Source organism: Phacochoerus africanus, chromosome 2 (assembly GCF_016906955.1).
Source record: "Phacochoerus africanus isolate WHEZ1 chromosome 2, ROS_Pafr_v1, whole genome shotgun sequence".
Classification (NCBI taxonomy): Eukaryota; Metazoa; Chordata; class Mammalia; order Artiodactyla; family Suidae; genus Phacochoerus; species Phacochoerus africanus.
Genome location: NC_062545.1, coordinates 75399436 through 75422749, shown reverse-complemented (window position 1 = coordinate 75422749; position 23314 = coordinate 75399436). Strand labels below are relative to the sequence as shown.

Below are 23314 nucleotides of genomic sequence, written 5' to 3'. Positions count from 1 at the left end.
TCACTGCCGCGACGCCGTGGCTACGTCATATAGCTTGTTCCGTCCAAGACGGGGTGGGAGCCTTCTCTGTTGTTGGAACGAGAAAAGCCCAGCCGCATCCTTGTGACAATCTCAGGGTAAAGAAAAGAATTTTCTGTGTCTGTCCAGTTTCTTCGCTATATACAGTCGCTTGGAGGGACAGCTTCCTTCAGGTTTCCTCTCGACGTCCCTGTTTCCCCTCCCGTAGGATTCCAGTTGGTGTCGCCAGCGCCCCGCCTCCGCACGCCGCGGCCCTGGGGTAGCTCACGTGACCCCGGCACGCTCCTGCGGGGGGAGCGAAATCTCGAGGGCAGCGCCGCAGGGGACAGAGGGACGCACGCTCCGTTGAGCACCTCATCTTTCGCTTGGACGCCAGCGCGAAGGACGCGATGTTGGGGCTCTCCCGCCACCTTCTTTGGGCCGTCGGCTGCCTGGCCGCGCTCTGCGTGCTGACAGCGGCGGAGAACAACAGCACCATCCTGCCTCTGAATGCGAGTACACCCTCGCTTTCACCGCCTACCACCCAGACAACCTCCGCGCCGCCGAAGACGCTCCCCACTCCAGCACCAGGTGGGCGCCGGTCCTACGGGCTTCCTACGCTCTTCTCCCGGGCGGAGCCGTCCGCGATGCCCGCGGAGCCGGGGCCCGGGCGGGCCGCGCTCAGGCAACATGGCGGCCCGTCCGAGTCCAGCCGGGACCAGGCCGAGGTGGCCGTGGTGGCCGAGGTGGGGAAGCGCCCTGGGGGGAAGGGGCGGCGGTTTCCGACCTCACAGTATCCCGCGCCGTGGTGCCGTTTAAAAGTGCCTCGTAATCCCCAGCCTGACTTCAGGCTCGGAAGAGGGGACGTGGCTTCCTTCCGCGGTGGCCGCGGTGAGGTTGATTATGGGGCGAGGCGACCGCCTCCAAAGTTGGCGACGAGACCGAATTCCCTCTCGTTGGCGTTAGTCGTTTGTCCACCCAGGTTTTCTTTTCGAAGGCAGGCTTCTCCTGAGGTTGGCGAAAGAGGGAAAGAGACGCTGAAGACGTTAACGCTTGCTGGTGCCTCAGACCTGGGTGTGAAAAAATAAGTGGCTTGGGATTTAATTACATCGATTTTGCGGATAGGTATGGGATATATTTGAGGTTGGAGCTTTTAATTAATTAAAGCTTAATACGCCCCATGGTATATGTGCAATGGAGGAAAAGTACCATACCCATTCGTATATCTGGTACTTCGCATATATCTCTATCTAGTTTTAGATTAAACTCAAAGATAGGTGGTGAAACTTAGGAGACGGAGGAGATAAATTAACTGTGCCAAAACCCTATGTTTAGTAGATTGAGAAGCTGATATTCGAACCCAGGTCTCTGGATTTTCTAAAGCCCGGTCTGGAACACCTTTTATTAAGCTCTACAGACGATCTGGGGACTGGTTTACGCATACACTAAATCTCTTAGCAGAATTTGGCAGTGCTTTGACAACACACGAGAGAGGGGGGAGATAAATTTGAGGTAATAAGGTGAAGAATCTCTCAGATATCTAAAACCTGCAGTCTAGTGTGATTGGCTGTTCTAATTAATATTGGGTGAGAAGTAACTGGCATCTTGATGGAAGAATTGCTGAAGTGTAAGGATTTTTACCTTGGTATTTTTTTTTTTTCAGGCTGATCGTGTTGTTTTACAATATCTTCCCTAGTTTTTGTGTTTTATAGGAGTTTAATGAAATACGTAATGTTATTTGTTAGATTTAGATATGATGGTAAAATTCACACATGTTTTGATGAGGAAAGTGAATCGCAGTACAATACTGGAATTCTTGCCACACTATTTCTAAGATGATAGAGCAGAATGTTTTGTATTTGTGCTATTTGGTAGTTTGAACTGTTGGTGTGTGTGTGTAAAGAGAGGCTTGGAAACATGTTCATTGCATTTGTGTAATTGAAATGAATGCAAAGGAGATGATTTGTATTTTCTGTAATTGGTAGTTGGACAAACTGCAGTCTGAAGGGCAGCACATTTAGTTCATTGTAAGTAATGTTCACTCTGCTACCCAAACATTCATCATCAAGCACAAAAGATTTAAACAACTAGCATTTTTCGTCTGTATACAGACATCTGAAGAACTAATTTCTACTTTGTGACCACCTCCCCCAGTCCTCAAAGTGTGCCATGTCTCCGATAAATATGTCTCAGTCTCTGATAAATATTGAAATTCAATCCTTCTGTGCAGAACTATTTTTTAGGTACAGGGAAAGCAAATGACAACGTTTTTTGGAGACACCTAGCTTCTAGGAAAATGGACAGAGCGCAGTTCTATAGTCCATTTTGTCCAGACATTGAATTGTAGTTAGCCTTTTCTTATGTCTTGTCTCAGAGCCTTTTGATTTAAGTTATTGACAGAGACTTTTCTAACCTGTTAAATGTTTGAACAGATGTGTTGTCTCTTACCCTCCTGTCGTGGAAAACCCCAGAAAGAGTGGGTCATTTAGAAATTATCTATCTCCAAGTTCTTGCTGTGACACAGAGGGCTAATGATCCAGCATTGTCTCTGGCTGAGGTTTGATCCCTGGCCCCTGGCCCAGCACGGTTGGTTAAGGATCCATCGGATCCATCGTTGCCCAGCTGTGGAGTAGGTGGCAGCTGTGGCTCGGATTTGATCCCTGGCCTGGGAACTTCCTTATGCCATTGGTGCTGCTGAAAAAGAAAAAAGTGGTAATAATAAATGGCTAGTCTCGGGTTTTTTGGAATAGGCATCATGGAGCTTGGGTTCAACCTGTAGTAAATTTTTATTAATATTAAAAATTGCACTTCTCATCTGATGTTTCGCTGCAAGTGATTTCCTTGTGTCGTATTAGCCTTGTAACAGCCTTTCCCCCAATATTTTTCTCTTTAAAGAGTGCTTTAAAATGCCTCAAGAAAACACTGACTGTCTAAGATAGTTGCTTTGTGAAAAGGGGGTGTTTAGATAGGTACCGTGAAGTATTGAGCATTCACATTCCCAGAAGATTGTGCTTTTTTCTCCCCTTTATTGTGTTGACTTCTGACTTAGTCTTTTATAATTATTGTAATTCCTTAGTAAGCCACTTTATGTTTTTTATTTCTGTGTGTGGTTAAAAAATCTCTCTTGGTAGATTTTTGTGTATACTGTATAGTATTATCTATGAGCACAGTGTTGTTTAGAAGATATCCAGAGTTTTTCATCTTGCTTGAAACTTTGTACTTATTGAACAGCAGATTTCCATTTACCCTCTCCCAGCCCCTGGCAACCACTATTTTACTTTCTGATTCAGACTTTGACAATTTTAGATACTATGTAAGTGGAATCATGCAGTATTTGTCCTATCGTGACTAGCTAATTTCACTTAGCTTAATATCCTCAGGGTTCACCTATAACAGGATTTCCTTTTTTAATGGCTGAATAATACTCCATTGTACATATTTATTCATTCGTCTTTGGGTGGGTTATGAAGTTTTTTGCCATTTTATGAATTAGTAAGTCTGGTACTGTGTGTAATGCTTGCTTTTAACAAGATAAGTAGTACAAACTCAAAATGAGTTACTGATTAATTGATTTAATATATATTTAATATCCCCCTTCCCCCAGAAATCTGTGAAAATCGCAACAGCTGTGTTTCTTGTTTTGATGCTAATAATACCTGCTTTTGGATAGAATGTAAAGGTAAGGAACTTTGGGATTACTTTAATTTTGAGAATTAAATATTGTATTCTAACATTTAAGAAAAATACAGCAAAGTATTCTTGAACATTTGAAAATTATGTAAAACATTTGGGATGGTGTGCACTACTTATTTTGCAAATTAAATGCTTTTCCTTTAAAGTACTAATTGCTTAATACTCCCCGTAAAATATTTTCTTGTCTCCCATTCCCCTCTCCCCTTTAATTCCTTAGGCTTGATAATTAAGACTCAATAGCTTTAAGAAGAAGAGAGATTTTATTGTAGTTAGGTTAAGTGTACTAATACACTAAAATTAGCTGTGAAAGAAAGTTGTGAGATTTCTCCCTGAAAATTATCCCTCAAGAAAATATTTGAGGCATGTATCTTCTGTAGATGTCTTACTAAAGAGACCTTATGAAGCTTTGTCGGATGCTTAGATATGGAAGAAGAATGAGATGGGGAAGAGTAACTCTTTTTTTGTACTTTTGTTAAGTTTTAAAGTTATTTTTAGTTTGATTGAGGGATAAAGAGGTAGATGGAGATACTTTGAAATGCCAATAATGTTTTTATTATAACCAAGGGATTACAGCATAAATTATTGTTTTCTTAAGGTAAGATGGTTGCATTTTTTTCTTATCACCAAAACATTCTCAGTTTTTTTATATATAAAGAAAAAAACAAATCTACAGGTTAAGCTTTTTTATTCTTCATTAAAAAATTCAAGAGTTCCAGAAATTAGCCATCTTTAATCTCCTCCACCACTTAATAACACTGCATCTGGATAGCCTGCCAGTTTAATCCAGGTGGAAGCCAAACTAATTGTCCCAGTGATGATGGAAAACATATAAAGATACCAAGAAATCCAAATCAATATGAGTGAAGTCTTATCCTGTAGTATGCTGCCAAGTGATTTTAAATCTCAAGTATGGTATTTAAGTCTAGAGTGAGTGCCTCCTTGTATATAACTAGATAAAATGCTTGTTCCAGAAATTATATCACAAATGTAAAAAAGTTTGAAAGCTTCTTTTAGGAGTATCCTTCCTGGCTCAGTGGTAATGAACCTGACTAGTATCCATGAGGACGAGGGTTCAATCCCTGGCCTCACTCAGTGGATTACGGATCTGGCATGGCTGTGTCTGTGGCATAGGCTAGCAGCTGCAGCTCTCATTCGACCCCCAGCCTGGTAACTTCCATATGCTGTGGGTGCAGCCCTAAAGAGATGAAAAAAAAAAAAAAGCTTCCTTTAAAATTAAGATATTAGCCTAAGTTTGGGTTAACTTTTTTGTTCTATAAGAGTGACTTTTTTTAGGTCATAAATGGAATTTAAAAGTGGGCTCCTCCCCTCATTTATGGCAGGATGGTCAAGTTTTAGAGATTGAATGCCTTACTGTAGGATATGTTTAGGGAAGGCTTTCCTTTACTCTTGCTACAAGTGTTCCTACTCAGGAAAGTGGTTTTAGAAGGTGGCGAAGACTAGAGCAGAGACCTGGAACAGAGGTCCAGCTGCTGCTATGGGCACCTCCCCTGTTTACTAAGCCTTTATTAGTTTCTGAGCACTTCTCCCTCCTGACTCAGCCCTCCTGTGGATTCTAACATCCTTCCTTGTATAGTACTACATTTCTGGGATCTATGTGCTTCTGATTTATCTCTTCATTATATTCATGTGGATTTTGAAAGGATATTTGGAGAGATCCTGGTAATATTTCTAAAACAATGGGGGAAAGATAATAAGTATTTTGTTCATCTCTAGACTTCTAGAGAGTTTATACCTCTAGAGTTCGATTTTTGGAAGCAACTCTGGAGCGTAGTAGCAAAGTCAAAGATGATGTGAATGAGGTCTTCCCCTGTGGCTCAGCCGGTTAAGGATCCAGCATTGTCACTGCAGTGGCTCTGGTTACTGTGGTGGTGCTGGTTCTGATCCCTCGCCCGGGAACTTCTGCATGCTGCAGGTGCAGCCAAAAAAAAAAAAAAAGAAGAAGAGTATTTGGTGCTCTTTGTTGTTGTTGTCCTTATTCTCCCCTCCTCCCAACAGGTAAAAGCTACTGTTCAGATAATTCAACAGTTAGTGATTGCCAAGTGGTGAACGGCACAGACTTCTGTTCTGGTAAGTCTTCACACGGGCATCTGGGGAGGGTGGCCACGAAGAGGTGAGGAAGATCCTTGCCTTGGGAAGCCTTATTTCAGTATTTGGTTCAAGGCATTTCCTTAATTCTAATCTTACAAATTTGGATGTGAACAGCATATTCATATTGATTACTAAAGGGACAGTGTTTTGAAGCTTGATTTAGTCATTTGGCTGAACACACTGTGGAATACTGTAAATACAGATTATCTCCTCTACTTTTAACTCTTTCAGAAACGACCTGCATTTTATTTATTTATTTATTTATTTTTTGTCGTTTTGCAATTTTGTGGGCCGCTCCTGCAGCGTATGGAGGTTCCCAGGCTAGGGGTCGAATCAGAGCTGTAGCCACTGGCCTTGCCAGAGCCACAGCAACACGGGATCCGAGCCGCATCTGCGACCTACACCACAGCTCACTGCAATGCTGGATCCTTAACCCACTGAGCAAGGCCAGGGATCGAACCCCCAAACTCATGGTTCCTAGTCTGATTCGTTAACCACTGAGCCACGACGGGAACTCCCAGAAACGACCTGCATTTTAGACCCTCTATTTCATTTTACAGGCCTGGACCACCTTGTTTTGGTACTTTCTTAGTTATGGTACTGGTGACTCTCAGACTGTAGCATCATGTGTGTTAATGAATCCTCTCCATATTCATCTGTTTTCTGTACTTTTACTTGAGGAACTTGATAATTTAACCTTTACTCTTTACTCAGAAAGTAGTTAATTCCTAGATTATGTTTTTTTCACAAGATTATAAATTAATGGTTAAGTCAAACTCCTAATTTGGCATGTAGATAATAATTTAAAAGAGTAAAGGATTTTTCTGGAATGTGTCAGTAACCTTGAAAGACTACCTATAGTATTTAATTTTGGTAGGGGTTTCCTCATTTCCTTCCCCTCCCTCATCTTAACTTGAACTTTGTAACTGAGACATCATCAGTATGAGATCAGTTAAACCCTGCATAGAGTCCATAATATGGCTTAGATGGTAGATGAACAGTTTTAATATTGATTTTAATGTTTGTGTATCTGTGATTTTATGATGATGTTGCTTGGGAACAATGTTAAGTATAACAAAAAATAAATTAATTTAAAGAAAAATTGGAGTTCCCGTCGTGGCTCAGTGGTTAACGAATCCGACTATGAACCATGAGGTTGCCGGTTTGATCCCTGGCCTTGCTCAGTGGGTTAAAGGTCTGGTGTTGCTGTGAGCTGTAGTGTAGGTCACAGACTCGACTCTGATCTGGGGTTGCTGTGGCTCTGGTGTAGGCCGGTGGCTACAGCTCCAATTAGACCCCTAGCCTGGGAACCTCCATATGCCTCAGGAGCGGCCCTAGAAAAAGGCAAAAAGACAAAAAAAAATTGACTAATTCTACCTATTTGGTGATATATTAGTTAGGATTAGTTTCTATGGCTATTAAGGATATAAAACCCCAGATTACGGTGGTTTAATCAGTCAGTTAAGTTGAGTTTGGTGTAAGGAAGTCTGGGCTTGAGTGCAGCTAGAAGGCTAGAGTGGCATCTCTACAACTACTAGAGACGCAGGCTCCATCTAGGTTTTTACTGTGTCATTCCTCGAAAATGGCTTTGACCTTATTCTCCAAGGTGAGTGCTCATGTTCCAGACATCAAAATGGTTTTCCTACCATCAGGAAGAGGAGGGGAAATGAGAAGCCCCGATCTACCTATGGGTGCTTCTGAGAAATTACACATGGCTACTTAGCTTCAGGGGAGGCTAAGAAATGTCTTTACAGGAGAGGTTGTCACTAGAAATTGGTGCTTTTATTTCTAAAAAAGGGGAGACCAGTATTAGAACAGAGCAACTGCTAGTCTCCCTCATAGGTGGTATTTGAGTGGGAAAATAGAGTTGTGGCTCAGCAAGTTAAGGATCCAATGTTTCTGTGAGGATATGGGTTCGATTCCTAGCCCTGCTCAGTGGGTTAAGGATCCAGTGTTGCCACAAGTTACAGCATAGGTAGCAGATGCAGCTTGGATCTAGTGTCGGTGTTGCCATGGCTATGGCATAGGCCTCAGATGCAACTTTGGTTCAGCTCCTGGCCCAGGAACATCCATATGCCACAAGGTTTACAGCTGTAAAAAGAAAAGTTGTGAAAGTGGTACTCAAATGACTGTGAGTTAGGAAATAGTGTTATAGGTTGTGATATCTTAGATAGTTTTGATTTACATGTTTGTTTGTTTTTTAAATAGGGCCCACTGTCACACCGTTGCCAACCAATTCTACAGGTAATACAAGATAATTGATTCTTTTCTTTATCCTTTCAAACTTTTTAAGCTTTCTTGATGAATAACTTCAGTATTTAAATATCTAAAAATCATTAGCATAATTTTTTAAATTAGTAGACATATTTAGTCTTGGGCCACAATAATTACATTAATGTGTACTCTTTGTGACAGTGACACATGTGTTTAACTTTCATTGAATCTGAGATTTGCTATACCTTTGTATAGTGAGTCTGCAGACTGAATTTTGTGGAACTCTGTGGGAAATACAGATGCCTAAAGAAAATTAATTCCCATCATCTATAGGTATACCAAAATTGTCCAGCAGTTCTAGTCTTTTCTCTGTACATATCTAAATAAATAAACTTAGTAGGAAATTGGATGCTATGCCCATGCATGTGTGAATTGTTCTCCTTCTTACTGTGTGCATCATTGTATGCATTTCATCCATCTACTCTTGGTTGGATAGTTAGGTCATCTTTCATTCTCCATGTAGTGAACATCTTATTGGGAAATACTTGTTATCATCTCTGGTAGGGTTAATTCAGACAGCATTCTAGGTCAGCGGATACGATTATCTTAGGATTCTAAATACTGATTGCTTTCCAGGAAGATACACCTTTCATTCCTCTCAACAGCTGGGAAGGTTTTTGTTTTTGTTTTCTTAACCACACCTTCAACACCATTAAATAATGTCTCCTTGTAAAAATCTTTTACCAATTTGATAGGAAGAGTAAATTAAAAACATGTGTTCTAGGACAAGTACTAGGCTAGCAGATAGATTAAGAACAGAAGTAGTTTGTCTATTGTAGGAGCTGTGAAAGGTCAGGAACCACAGTGTGTTTGGGGGGATTTATAGGAAGGGGTGTGTGTCTTGAGTAGTGGGTGGTGACAGCTTCTTGGAGATGTTGACTGACTCTTGAAGTTACACTGGTAAAAAATCTGAGGAGAGCTTCTCAAGTGGAGCAGTGAGGAGCACATATGAAGGGAATTGCATTTGGAGTATCCAGTACAAGGTGAGGACAAGTTAAGCTGGACAGTCAGCAGGTCCAGAGCCAGATTGGGAAGTGCTAGGCCTTGCTGGTGGGTTTGCTGGTAATTTATTCTGACTGTGCGGAGAGGTGATTGGAAAGAGGCAAGTGTGAACACAGATGAGATATTCTGTTGCAGTAAATCTAGAGAACTAATGGGGAGGAGTTGTAGATGTATGCAAGTTGACTTAGGAAGTAGGAAGGAAAGGACTTAATGATTGAGGTGATGGGAGAGCTCATAGCTACAGGTCAGTTCAGCAGCATAGGCAGTAGTAGAATCTACTGGAGCAGCTTTTATAGAGAATACGGCTTTTGAGGACTAAACTCTTGGGAACAGTAATGTCTTAAGAGGTGGGAAAAGGACTGAGTAGGGATAGGCAGAGAAGTGTGCCTAAGAAACTGTGTGTGTGTTTTAAGCACAGTGTAGTTTTTTTAGTGGAAAAAGTCAAATGGTGTCACAGGTACAAGAACTCATTTTGGAAGATGTAGGCATTGTTGATCCAGCTTGTACCAGCTTCTGCTGCGCAATTGCACACAGCTCATCCCAGCTGCACCTTCAGTGATGCCATGTTGTTAGCTTGAATTAATGGCTCCAGTGGGAATAGTCAGGGCGGAAATCTGCAAATACTACAAAACTTATTTTTAGAGAGCACAGGGTGGTGTGCTCATAAACTGTTGGCACCCATTAGAAGTCGTTGATGAGGAGGATGTTAAAGGTTGATGAAAGCAGAGATGTTGAGAGAAAATGAATTTCTAGAAGGTAGGATGTGAACAGAAAGGGGAGAGTGGGGGAATAGTTTCCCCAAAACCATTGTTTTGGGGGTTGCTTTTTGTTTCTTCCCTTCTGAATTTTGATGTAGTTCCCCTTGCTCCATACTGAGTTCTCTGTGAACTACCATGAGTCTCTTTTGTTCTATACAGTGGAAGCAAGTCAGGCAGTTAATGGTTGAAAAGCACTTATATGGTCTCTTTCCATGGCACCTGCTGAAGATAGCAAGTGAGAAAGAAGCAATGCAGAGAGAATCTGATTTAGGTAGATAGGGGTTCAGTGGGGTTAATTATATAGTTTTCCACCAGAACAAATAATATAAGTACTATAAACATAAATAAAAATATAAATTATATCTTACAGTAAAATGATTCAGTTTTATTAGAAGTATAGTGGAAAATATTTTAAGTAGAAAATTGTAGGTCCAGTACAATTTTATTTTATTTTATTTTATTTTTTTGTATATACATGTCTAAAAAATGGCCAGCAGGAAGTAATATGTTTCTTTGAATGACAGAATCACTTAAATACCTTTGCTATATTTTTAAAATTTTGTATAATTAGTAGCAACTTTTATAATCTATGAATTATTTTTTTTAATGAAAAGTACTCAGGGTAGATCAAGAGAAGTATTCTCTAGGTAGTACCTAATTTTGAAGATTTTATCAATGTAATGCTTTGGTCAGATGTAAAAATGCATAGCGTTCCCATTGTGGCTCAGCGGGTTAAGAACCCAGTGTAGTCTAGGTGAGTGTTGTGGCTGTGGTGTAGGCCGGCAGCTGCAGCTCTGATTTGACCCCTGGCCTGGGAACTTCCATATACCACAGGTGCAGCTATAAAAAGAAAAAAATGTGTAAATGTTTCGCCTATTTCAAAAAATGCATTATTTTTTACCATGTTCAGAGAGTGGATAGTGAGAAACAAATAACAAATTTATAAATTTTGCCCCTAATGTGGTTAGACATAATTAGGAATAGTATTTTAGGTTTGAAAAAAATTTAACATGTTTAATTTGTGTTTTTTTTTTTATGGTTTCACAGCATGTATAAGCAACAAAAACTTGCCAGGAAGTATAAGTCTTATAATGACCATACCCTTTAGGAATTCTTTATGAGTCAGTCCTATCAGAGATGAAATCAAATATTTTCTTATAACATGTTCATAGAAATGAAAGATGACTTAACTCTCCAACCAAGATTGGGGCCACAGTGCTCACAGTGAAAGAGAAAGGGGTACAGATGTGTATGAACATGTCGTAGTGCTTACTAATAGCTACTAGTAGTGATATTATGAGAAGTCTCTTAATAAAGTGCTTTGGTTCTTAAAATGTTTTTACATTCAAACCGATTATTCCCGTGAGTGCATTTCTTTAGAGACATCATCAAATAATCATTTGATCGCATGCAGTATAGTAGATGAGATCTTACCCTTGGGCTCTTAAAATCTAAACTGGTGGGACTATGGCCCCACACCTGCTCTTCTTAAATGAAATTTTTTTGGAACACAACCATGTCCATTCATTTGCTTGTTGTCTTTGGCTGCTTTTTCATTACCCCAGTGCACATAGTCTAAAAAATTTACCATCTGTTTCATTTAGAAAAGGTTGCCAACCCCCTGCAATGAAGAAGATAAGCAAATCTTGATACCTACATGAGAAATACTGAATTGTGTTTGTTTCTTAGCATTACTTTTTAAGTTAATAGTTTTTGTCTTAGAAGCCAGGTCATTTTGAAAAAGAACCTTAGTTCCCTTACCTAGATACTATGTCTTGCCCTTCTGTGTGTCTTTTGCAAACTTTATCCAAGTGTATACATAAATTTTTATATTTAGATGTGTACGTAGTTGTTAACATAAACATCATTTTATGATTGCTTTTGGGGGTTGGGAGGAAGGGTGGGCTGTGCTCGCAGCATATGGAAGTTCCCGGGCCAGGGATCAAACCCGAACCACAGCAGTGACAATGCTGGATCCTTAACCCACTGGACACTAGGGAACTTGCTTGCTTGCTTAATGTTTTAAAATACATTAAAAGCTAATACTCTGTATGCACAGATACGTTAGTGAACCATTAACTGAGACTTGGCCTTTATTCTCTAAAAAATCAAAAGCTTGTTGAAGTGGTAGCATTGTTTTTAAATGGATACTAGATAATTAAGTAACGTAGATATTTAAGTTTTTAATACATTTTGTTTACATTCTAGCTAAAACCACAACTCTGCCTTCCCCTTCTTCGGCTTCCACCACAGCTACTACATCAGGTAATTGAGGGTTTTTAAACAACAGTGAGGCAGGATGTATGTGCATTTTTGCCTTTTACTATTTCTGTCATCACTTTACATTTTTATTCGTGAATAGTTATGAATTGAAGTTCACCTGTTATATATGGAGGACCAAGATAGTAGGCTGTTAAAGCAATAATGTTAGACTTGCCAAGAGTCCTCTTCTAGCGTTTTTTTTTTTTTTTTTTCCTCCTTTGTCTTTTTAGGGCCACACCCATGGCATATGGAGGTTCCCAGGCCAGGGGTCCAATCAGAGCTATAACCACTGGCCTACGCCAAAGCCATAGCAACTCCGGAACCGAGCCGTGTCTGCGACCTACACCACAGCTCACAGCAACGCCGGATTCCTAACCCACTGAGCAAGGCCAGGGGTCGAACCCACGTCCTCATGGATGCTAGTCGGGTTCGTTTCCACCGAGCCATGACAGGAGCTCTCTATTTGCTTTTCTATGTAAGAAAAAAGTACGATGGGAACTCCCTCTTCTAGTGTTTTAAAGTATAATCACATTTAGCATCACATGTTAGAACTAAATAATAATGATTTTCCAAAACCCTTTTAGTACTACAACCTGTAGAGAAATCTCATTCCTGATAACTTAAAAATTAAGTACTGATTACTGTTAGGGATTGGCTCTGTGCTGTATTAGACCATGACAGCTTGAGTGAAGATAATACAGCTATCCTTTTTACTGTGAAGGGTCTTAAAAAGCAAGATCACTACCAAATGTGTACCTTAGTCATATTTTTTACTATTTCTTATATTCTGTTATAATCCTTGATAGTGCCTGTGAAAATTAACTTACAAATTAAATCCTGTTTAGGTTACGCCACAGGACACCAGGTACACAGGTTAGGAACTCTTCCTTCCAGCCACATTTATAATACTATTGTGCTGCCTTTCTCTAAGTTGCAGTGAAACCAGTCTTCACAAGAAGAAATACAGAACAGTTATGATTAATTCTAAAGCTGGCCAACTTATACAGCCACCAGAACTAGAGTTTATTTGCTGTTTTTTTGTTTGTTTGTTTGTTTTTTTTGGTGTGTGTCTCTTTTTCAGGGCCTCACCCTCGGGCTGTGGAGGTTCCCAGGCTAGGGGTTGAATTGGAGCTGTAGCTGTCAGCCTCTGCCACAGCCACGCCAGATCTGAGCCGTGTCTGCAACCTATACCGTAGCTCACGGCAACGCCAGATTCTTAACCCACTGAGTGAGGACAGGGATGGAACCTGTGTTCTCATGGATTCCAGTCAGATTCTTTTCCACTGAGCCATGACAGGAACTCTCTATTTGCTTCTCTGTGTAAGAAAAAACTACAGTTTACTTTAAATATGAAATTGCTTTATGTTACAGTGGCTGGTGCTGCAGTTGAATTATTTTATTCTCTGAAGAAGAATTTCCTCTTGAAGCATTTTACTCCCTGAAAGTTTAAGTTTTTGTACTTTATTTCCTTTGGTAGTACTTTTTTTTATTTCCTCTTGAAGCATTTTACTCCCTGAAAGTTTAAGTTTTGTACTTTATTTCCTTTGGTAGTACTTTTTATTATAAAATTTGCAGAGTAACATTTAAATGCCTTTAATGATAAATTCTTCTACTTGTTAGAATTATAAACTGCAGATTATTAAGGTTTTTTTGTAATTTTACCTTATATTTAGTAAAATTCAAAAGTTATATGAATTTTCAACACAAATATTAATATTTACTCCAGAAATTAACTGAAATATGTAGTCTAAAGAAATTGCAAATTTTAAAAGTGTTTGACATGTTTCCAGGTCAAAATGTGCTAGGAGAATCATTTTCTGTTGTTTTCGTATTTGGAATTGTATAGCAGCATTGACCACTTGATGTTGGCTGGGTGCAACAAAGAACAAGAGTGATAAAATGATTATCTTCTTCAATTAGGAAAATATAAAGCCTTGACACAAGATGAAATATTTTATAGAATTTAACATGTGGCGTAATAGCTCAGGTGGGTCTTGAAATTATGGTAGATGATCATGAGACTTATTAAATACTGTTATTTCTTTTATCTCTTTATAGGTACAACTAATACCACCTTAGCTCCAACTACTCAACCTATGCGGAAGTCTACCTTTGACGCAGCCAGTTTCATTGGAGGAATTGTCCTTGTCTTGGGTGTGCAGGCTGTAATTTTCTTTCTCTATAAATTCTGCAAATCTAAAGAACGAAACTACCACACTCTGTAAACAGACCTGCTAAGTGAACAAGGACTGGCGTGTAACTCACTGAAACCAAAATATCTTTCAAGATGTCCCACATGGAAGACGCTATTCTAGGATCTTTAAATTTTCAAAGGATGCATATAGGAGCATCAACCTTGAAGAAAAATCAGTTAAATCATTTTGCTCAATGGGAATATTTAAAATATTCTGCATGAATCCTTGTAGCTGTCTTCTTTTACTTTAAATGGCTGCTGCTGTGGGATTATGTTCTCTCTTCTTGACATGCCAAATGTAACTCTGTAAGTGATGGAAAACATTGTCCTGCGCAGACAACCTCATGACTCTTTGGCAGTTTAAATGTAGTCATTTTAAAGCCTGTAAGCTGCATTGTTTTCATCCTAACTCAGGATGTAGTTTAGTGACCAGAATTGAGAAGAATGTGCCAAATGAGCATCAATCAGGTGGATTTTTGGCTATTATTTCAAAAGTGGAATAAATTTATAAATTTAGTATCCTTAGAGTAAAATTCTGTGCTTGATAACTATTATTTTTTCTACATTAGAAAAAAGATGCCACACAGGGAATTACATTCCAGGTTTAAAGAAATGGAGAGGATACAAAAACATAAAAGTACAGCAGGTTATTGTTCATACTTGTAAAGCACCTTATTGTCACTGAGAAAATAAAGAACAGTGCCTTAAAAGACAGACTGAAAGATAGACTGTAACTTAAAATGTTGATTTGTTCTTTCACATTAATGAAGGGAAAGGTTGGTCCGAGGATACAACTGTTGATGTGAGCAGTAGTAATCCTTCTTTTAGATACCATACAGTTAGTATTTAATTGAAAACCTACCTACTTTATTTCAAGCCTGAGTAACTTAAAGGATGTTATACAAAGTCAAAAGCCTTCATCTATTAAATCTCCCAACCTTTTTCTTATGGCTGTTAAAAAGTATAGAGCTAAAGTTGATTTAATTATATGTTCCTTTGTACTTCAAAAAAGATATCCTGACACTGTTGTACCATATAAGGATTTCCACCAAGCTTTCTATTAGGCAAGTAATTTCTATTAGGCAAGAAAGAAATAAGTTTAGAGTCATTTACTAACTCTTTAAATGAGACAGTCATTTTAAGTTTTGAGACAGCAAATGTGAACAGTGTAATTTCAGGAAATCTAAGGATTTTAGTTGATCAAATTACTGTAGATTTTAATGATTGCCCAGATAAACAGATTGTACTTTTTCTTTCTCCTCTCCTATCCTTTCTTCTTAATTTCAGTTTCTGTAGTATGGTAAACATGCATATTTCTATTTCTTTAGTTTCCTTATGAAGCACAAGTATTTTCAGGTTTAGAGGGATACTTGTTCCCTGCCTTTGACATATTGGATTAGTTCAGGGGCTTAAATAAGTTGAAAATGAGCTTTTGCTTTTCTAGGTCATTAAGGGTTTTTGTTTTAGTTTCTTTAGCCTGTAGTGGCTGAGTTTAGCACTTGGTTTTCAGTATTTTATAGTAAGAAACGACAAGTTGCTTTGGTCCATTTGATAAGCCAAAATTCCTTACATTTAGATAATTAACGGTTCTTAAAATGAAGATTTACTGTTTCTTTGTTACTTGCTGGTACAGCTAAAGTTGTTTTACTTGCACATTTGTACATACACCTAATGTTTTCAAGTGCCTTAATTGTTTAAAATCTCTGGCATCAAAGGTTTTTGGGAAAAGGTAGGCTTACCTCACATTTTTGTGTTCCCCTTAGTAGTAACATTCTAGGTACCTCACAAAAATGTTTCTTAACGGTGCCATGGCTGTTAGTTTTTAGTGAGCGCTATAAGATACAAAATTCAGTTGAAAATAGAATTTCCATTCTCCCAAAGTGGTAAAAATTAGCTATAATGGTATAATTGTCACTTACCTAGATGTGAATACCTTGCTAATGTTAACACTATAGCTATTTTTGTGGAAATGTAGCTGATAAAGCTTCTCATCTTCTGTAATTTTGAAGACTGCTCTAACAGAATCATAATTTGGAATTAGATTTTACAAGAAGAGCTCTTACAACAGAACTCACAGCCTTTCCCCTCTTCCTTTTGCAGTTCAGTATCTTGAGCCATTAATAATTTTTGGGTTTTTTAATCCAGAAGGTATATAGAAACCTTTTCAGATTTTTCATCTGATTTGTTCATGCAGATGTAGTTCTATTAAAATCCCTATTTTACCTTACAAATATTTGTTGCACAGGAAGACACACTGCTGTATTTAGAAATTTCTATTTCAGTTCATTAAAAACTGCAAAACCAATCTGTATCATGTACCAAACTGATTTAAAATAAATACATGTTTATTGGATTAATCTGCTCTTTTTTATTAACACAAATGTGTTTTGAAATTTAAGGCTAGTGAATTTGCCTTAGTCTTTTTGGGGGATGGCTTGTCTACTCAGTTTTTCCTTACTCCTGAAGACTACCAGATAGTAGCTAAGGGATATATTCATCAGTGGAGAACAGAACCTTAGAAATGATAGTTGGAGGGAGAACTTGGTGTGCCTGTGGGAATGACATGCAAGTTGATTTTCCTTAAATCAGTAGAAATTATTACTGATGCACTAGTTTACCAAGTATTAATGAGAATACCATATGTTGTTAGATACCAGAAAGCTTGTCTGTGACTTTCTGCCTTATTCAAATTGCACCTATGATAAAATTGGTCTTCTGTTCAGAGTGCTTGGTATAAGTATCTAGTACTGGGCGCTCCCATTGTGGTTCAGCAGAAATGAATCCAACTAGTATTCATGAGGATGTAAGTTTGATCCCTGGCCTCCCTCAGTGGGTTAGGGATCTGGCATTGCTGTGAGCTGCACTGTAGGTCACAGATGCAGCTTGGATCTGACGTGGCTGTGGCAAAGGCTGGCAGCTGCAGCTCTGATTCGACCCCTAGTGGAAACTTCCATATGCTATGGATGTGGCCCTGAAAAAAAAAAAAAGCAAAAAATAAATAAATAGCTAGTACCAAGCCACATGCTTGTATGTGAAATCTGGTTCTGTAGGTCCATGTTTTGGGCAAAATTATATTCTGTATTAAATCACAGGATTTTGAACTAAGAAGAAAGAATAAACATTCCCCTATTAGCTTAAAATCCAGGAGAGTGGATTGAAGGCTCTAAAATGTTGCTAAAGGTGAGTTGTTATTTTGATAAGAATAGCGTTCACAATAGTTTTTTGAATTTTTTTGTTTTTTGGCCATGCAGGTGTCACGTGGAAGTCCCCCGGCCAGGACTTGAAACCACGCCACAACAACCTGAGCTGCTGCAATGACAATGCTGGATCCTTAACCTGCTACACCACAAGGGAACTCTTGAGTTTTTACTTTAATGTTACTATCCTGCAACACTTTCCCACTCATTAGATACACCAAATTCTTAAATTCTCTGATGATAGAAGTAGTGTGAATACCTGAAGTATCTACCTACTGAAGAATGATTAAGTTGTTTTTTGGTTTTTAGTTTTATCGGAGTATAGTTTAGTTACAGTGTTGTGTTAGTGTCACTGTATATCAAAGTGATTCATATGCACACACATTCTTTTTCAGATTCTTTTCCCATATAGGTTATTAGAGTTTTGAGTAGATTTCCATGTGCTTATGTAGGAGGTCCTTGTTACTTACCTGTTTTGCAAATGAAGCAAGTTAATCCCAATCTAATTTATCCCTCTCAGATTTCCCTTTTGGTAACCCTAAGTTTGATTTTGAAATCTTTCTAGTCTGTCTGTTTTGTAAGTTCTTTGGTATCTTTTTTTATTAGGTTCCATGTATAAGTGATACATTTGTCTTTGTCTTCACTTAGCATGATGATCTCTAGGTCCATCCATGGTGGTGCAAATGGCATTTTGTGCTTTTTTATGGCTGAGTACTGTTCCATTATATATATATTACCACATCTTTATCCACGCCTCTCTTGGTAGACATTGGGTTGCTTCCATGTCCTGGCTATTGTAAATAGTGCTTCAGTGAACATTGAGGTGCATGCATGTGTCTTTTCGAATTATAGTTTTCTCCAGATCGATGTCCAGAAGTGGGATTGCTGGATCATATGGTAACTCTAGTCTTTTAAGGAACCTCTGTGCTGATCTTCATAGTGGTTATACCAATTTATATTCCCACCAACAGTGCAGGAGGTTTCCCTTTTCTCCATACCCTCTTCAGCATTTGTAGACTTTTGATGATGGCTATTCTGACTGGTGTAAGGTGATACCTCATTGTAGTTTTGATTTGTGTTTCTCTAATAGTAATGTTGAGTATCTTTTCACGTGCTTTTTGGCTCTGTCTTTGCAGAAATGTCTATTTAGATCCCCCCCCTTTTTTTTTTCAGGGCTGCACCTATGGCATATGGAAGTTACCAGGCTAGGGGTTGAATTGGAGCTGCAGCTGCTGGCCTACACCCCACTGAGTGGGGCCAGGGATCAAACCACATCCTCATAGATACTAGTCGGGTTCATTACCACTGAACCACAATGGGAACTCCCTGGCTATATTTTTATTGGTTTTTTTTTTTTTTTTTTGATACCAAGCTGCAGGAGCTGCTTGTATATTTTGGAGATTAATCTCTTGTTGGTTGCTTCATTTGCAAAGATGTTGCCCCACTCTGGGTTGTCTTTTTTTCCCTCTTTGCTGTACAAAAGCTTTTAATTTGATCTCATTTGTTTATTTTTATTTACGTTTCCCTGGGGGGGGTGGCAGTGGCACACTTGTGGCATGTGGGAGTTCCTGGGCTAGAGATTGAACCTGAACCACAGCAGTGACAACTCTGGATCCTTAACCACTAGGCTACCAGGGAACTCCCATTTTAGTTTTTATTTTAATTATTCCAGGAGGTGGATCAAAAAAGATATTGCTGTGATTTATGTCAAAGAGTGTTCTGCCTGTATTTTCTTGTAAGAGTTTTAGTATCCATCCATGATTAGATTGTTTTTACGAACAGTTTTGTAAAGAATATCTTTTGTACCTGCCCCCTTGTTTATGTGTGAATATTTCTCTAGAGTAAACATGGAGAAGTGGACAGCTATGTCACAAGGGTACCATTTTAAAACTTAACACACTGAGCTTACTTTCCAGTTCCCACCAACAGATAAGCAGAGTGTTTTCTGTATTCTTACCACTTGATATTGGCAAAGTGAAATTTTAATATTCTGGTGAGTAGAATGTACTTTCTCTATAAATTGTTTTTCTTACACTTAACATTTTGTAGGTTTTTTAATCTTATAATATGCTAGATGCTAACCTGTGATCAGTGGGCCTTCTTCAGTCACCATTTTCTTCTTCACCATTTTCTTGACTGTGGTGTCTGTGTTGGCAGGAGATAGAAGCCACATAGTATGAACATGAAAAAATTTGACATAAAAAAAAAGTTGGCTAGGAATTTCCATCGTGGTGCAGTGGTTAACGAATCCGACTAGGAACCATGAGGTTTCGGGTTCAGTCCCTGGCCTTGCTCCGTGGGTTAAGGATCTGGCGTTGCCGTGAGCTGTGGTGTAGGTAGCAGACGCGGCTCGGATCCATAGTTGCTGTGGCTCTGGCGTAGGCGGGGGCTACAGCTCTGATTAGACCGCTAGCCTGGGAACCTCCATATGCCTCGGGTGCAGCCCTAGAAAAGGCAGAAAGACAAAAAAAAAAAAAGTTGGCTATACAGCAGAAATTGGCACAACATTGTAAATCAACTATAATTTTTAAAAATATTAATTATAGGAATAGATTGGGGTGATGGGGCATATTTTCTCTAGTAGTTTCAGAAAAATCTTCAAAGTAGTAAAAAGAACTCTAAAGAATACAGAGCTAGCAAATTTAGGGGATGGCCACTATCTGTGCTCCCTCAAGCTGAATTCCAGAAGTTGTTAGAGAGGTTACAAGTCGTGGAAGCTGTAAATCCTTTGGAGGTGGTGCCAGGGAAGCAATCCATGAGGAGATGATGACACCAGTGGCAGTCTGTGAAGTCATCCTACAGGAAGTGCAGGGTAAGGTAACACTCCACTGCTAAGCTGGGCACTGTAGGAGTCTGCTCAGAACCAGGAAGAGAAGAAATCCTTCTAGTACATTCTACTGACAAAACATGTCACCTGTCAAACACATTCATATGGCCCAGCTCCATTTTCATCATAATGGTGAAGCAGATAGCAAGTGGTTGACACAAAGCCCCTGTTTCTAAATTTCTGACCTTCCACTACAAAATCAGTATTTCTTTCGCCCTCTGTCAGAACCTCAATTGGTCAAAATTCTTTACCTGGTGGAGTGACACATTCATCACCAAAGGGTCTGAGTCCTTCAGTTGTCCTACCTGTTTTGGTTGCCGTAGTTTTTCATTAAACTTTTCTATTGGGTATGGAAGTATTGAGGTACCCAGAGAATCCCCTGTGTTCTAGATACAGTCCTTGCCTTCATTATGTACCAGCAATACAGTCTCCCCTGGGTAATCAGGATTGGCCATTCCAGCCAATGTAGTAATTAGTACCTTTTGCTGCCTCTCAGTTGAACGGCAAAGGAATCCCAAGGCGATTAAGTGGCAGTCTCATCTTGAATCAGTAGACTCGTTGTGTCCCTGGTTGAAGCATTCATTGGAAACTATAAGACCTCCAAACCAGCACGGTTTGAGATTACTGGGATAAGAAATATGTTCATGAGAGGAGCCATTCCTATTGCCACCCCATTCCTAGATCTGTAACTCCAGCTCAAACCATATGCCACCTTTAAGACAGGATATCACCATGATAATGGAAGGCAATGTGTGTCTGTTTTGGTAAAGTTGAATCTCTGCCCCATCTATGATGGAAGGGGCACAGTGTAGTCAAACTGCCACCAGGTAGATGGCTCTTACCCATGGGATTGGTGCTATGCTGCAACCCCAGTACTAGTCTCAGCTCTTGAAAGATTAGGCATTTGATAGTACTGCATGCAGCCTTAGTAAGGGGAAGTCCATGTGTTGAGCCCAAAGTCTGTAGCTTTGCCACCAATGCTATATTGTTTATGGGCCCATTGAGTAAGCACTGGGGTACAAGGAATGATTGGACACCCAGAGAGTACATTATTTTGTTCACTGGGTTAATAAGAATCTCCTCTGCTGTGGGTGACTTCTGATGGACATTGACATAGGACACAAATATTTTTGGTGTGTGTCCATTTTTTAATGATTTTTATTTTTTCCATTATAGTTGATTTACAGTGTTCTATCAATTTCTACTGTACAGCAAAGCGACCCAGTCATATATATATGTAATTTTTCTCACATTATCCTCCACCATGTAATATCACAAGTGACTAGATACAGTTCCCTGTGCTATACAGCAGGATTTCATTGCTTATCTACTCCAGATGCAATAGTTTGCATCTATTAACCCCAGACTCCCAGTCCATCCCACTCCCTCTCCCTCCCCTTTGGTAACCCCAAGTCTGTTCTCCAAGTCCATGAGTTTCTTTTCTGTAGAAAGGTTCATATGTGTCAGATATTACAGCCCAGATACAAATGATACCCTGTGGCATTTGTCTTTCTCTTTCTGACTTCACTTGTGTGAGAGTCTCTAGTTCTATCCATGTTGCTGCAAAGGGCATTATTTTGTTCTTTTTTATGGCTGAAGTATTCCATTGTGTATATATACTACATCTTAATCCATTCATCTGTCAGTGGGCATTTAGGTTGTTTCCATGTCTTGGCTATCGTAAATAGTGTTGCAGTGAACATATGGGTGCATGTGTCTTTTTCAATGAAAATTTTGTCCGGATATGCCCAAGAGTGGGATTGCTGCGTCATATGGTAGTTGTATATTTAGTTTTCTGAGGCACCTCCATACTGTTTTCCATAGTGGTTTGTACCAATTTATATCCCCACCAACAGTGTAGGAAGGTACCCTTTGTTCACACCCTCTCCAGCATTTGTTATTTGTTGACTGGTTAATGATGGCCATCCTGAACAGTGTGAGGTGTACCTCATAGTAGTTTTGATTTGCATTTCGCTATTAATTAGTGATGTTGAGCATTTTTTCATGTGCTTGTTGGCCATCTGTCTTCTTTGGAGAAATGTCTATTTAGGTCTTTTGACCATTTTTCAGTTGGGTTGTTAGTTTTCTTACTATTGAGTTGTATAAGTTGTTTGTTTTAGAGATTAAGCCCTTGTCAGTTGCATCCTTTGAAACTATTTTCTCCCATTCTGTAGGTTGTCTTTTGTTGTTGTTTTTATGGTTTCTTTTACTGTGCAAAAGCTTGTAAGTTTGATTAGGTCTCATTTGTTTATTTTTGTTTTTATTTCTATTGCCTTAGGAGAGTGATCTAAGAAAACATTTGTATGGTTGATGTCAGAGAATGTTTTGCCTATGTTCTCTTCCAGGAATTTGATGGAACTTGTCTTACATTTAAGTCTTTAAGCCATTTTGAGTTTATTTTTGTGCATGGTGTGAGGGCGTGTTCCAGTTTCATTGATTTACATGCAGCTGTCCAGTTTTCCCAGCACCACTTGCTGAAAAGACTTTTTTTTCTCCCCATTTTATATTCTTGCCTCCTTTGTCAAAGATTAATTGTCCATAGGTGTCTGGGTTTATTTCTGGGTTCTTTTTCTGTTCCATTGGTCTGTGTGTCTGTTTTTGTACCAGTACCACAATTGTTGATTACAGTAGCTTTGTAATATTGTCTGAAGTCTGGGAGAGTTATGCCTCCTGCTTGGTTTTTATTCCTCAGGATTGCTTTGGCAATTCTGGGTCTTTTGTGGTTCCATATAAATTTTTGGATTGTTTGTTCTAGTTCTGTGAAAAATATCATGGGTAATTTGTTAGGGATTGCATCAAATCTGTAGATTGGCTTGGGTAGTATGGCCATGTTTACAATATTAATTTTTCCAACCAGGAGCATGGAATATCTTTCCATTTCTTTGAATCCTCTTTAATTTCCTTGATTAATGTTTTATAGTTCTCAGCATATAAGTCTTTTACCTCCTTGGTCAGGTGTATTCCCAGGTATTTGATTTTTTGGGGTGTGATTTTAAAAGGT

The 23314-nt window shown here is 39.1% G+C and overlaps 1 protein-coding gene across 1 annotated transcript; it reads left to right on the top strand.

The window, feature by feature from the left end:
- Window positions 1–283: 283 nt before the first annotated feature.
- On the top strand, window positions 284–16642 carry CD164 (CD164 molecule). Its single transcript, XM_047762440.1, has 6 exons — window positions 284–588; window positions 3602–3676; window positions 5707–5778; window positions 8008–8043; window positions 12042–12098; window positions 14154–16642. The coding sequence occupies exons 1-6, from the start codon at window positions 408–410 to the stop codon at window positions 14318–14320; spliced, it is 588 nt and encodes a 195-aa protein (XP_047618396.1). The 5' UTR covers window positions 284–407; the 3' UTR covers window positions 14321–16642.
- Window positions 16643–23314: the final 6672 nt, after the last annotated feature.

What these genes read in the sequence shown, in the direction of transcription:
- CD164 (XM_047762440.1), top strand. Translation starts at nt 408, where the DNA reads ATGTTGGGGCTCTCCCGCCACCTTCTTTGGGCCGTCGGCTGCCTGGCC. An exon ending in GCTCCCCACTCCAGCACCAG is followed by an intron (nt 589 to 3,601) that starts GTGGGCGCCGGT and finishes CCCTTCCCCCAG; the next exon opens with AAATCTGTGAAAATCGCAAC. An exon ending in CTTTTGGATAGAATGTAAAG is followed by an intron (nt 3,677 to 5,706) that starts GTAAGGAACTTT and finishes TCCTCCCAACAG; the next exon opens with GTAAAAGCTACTGTTCAGAT.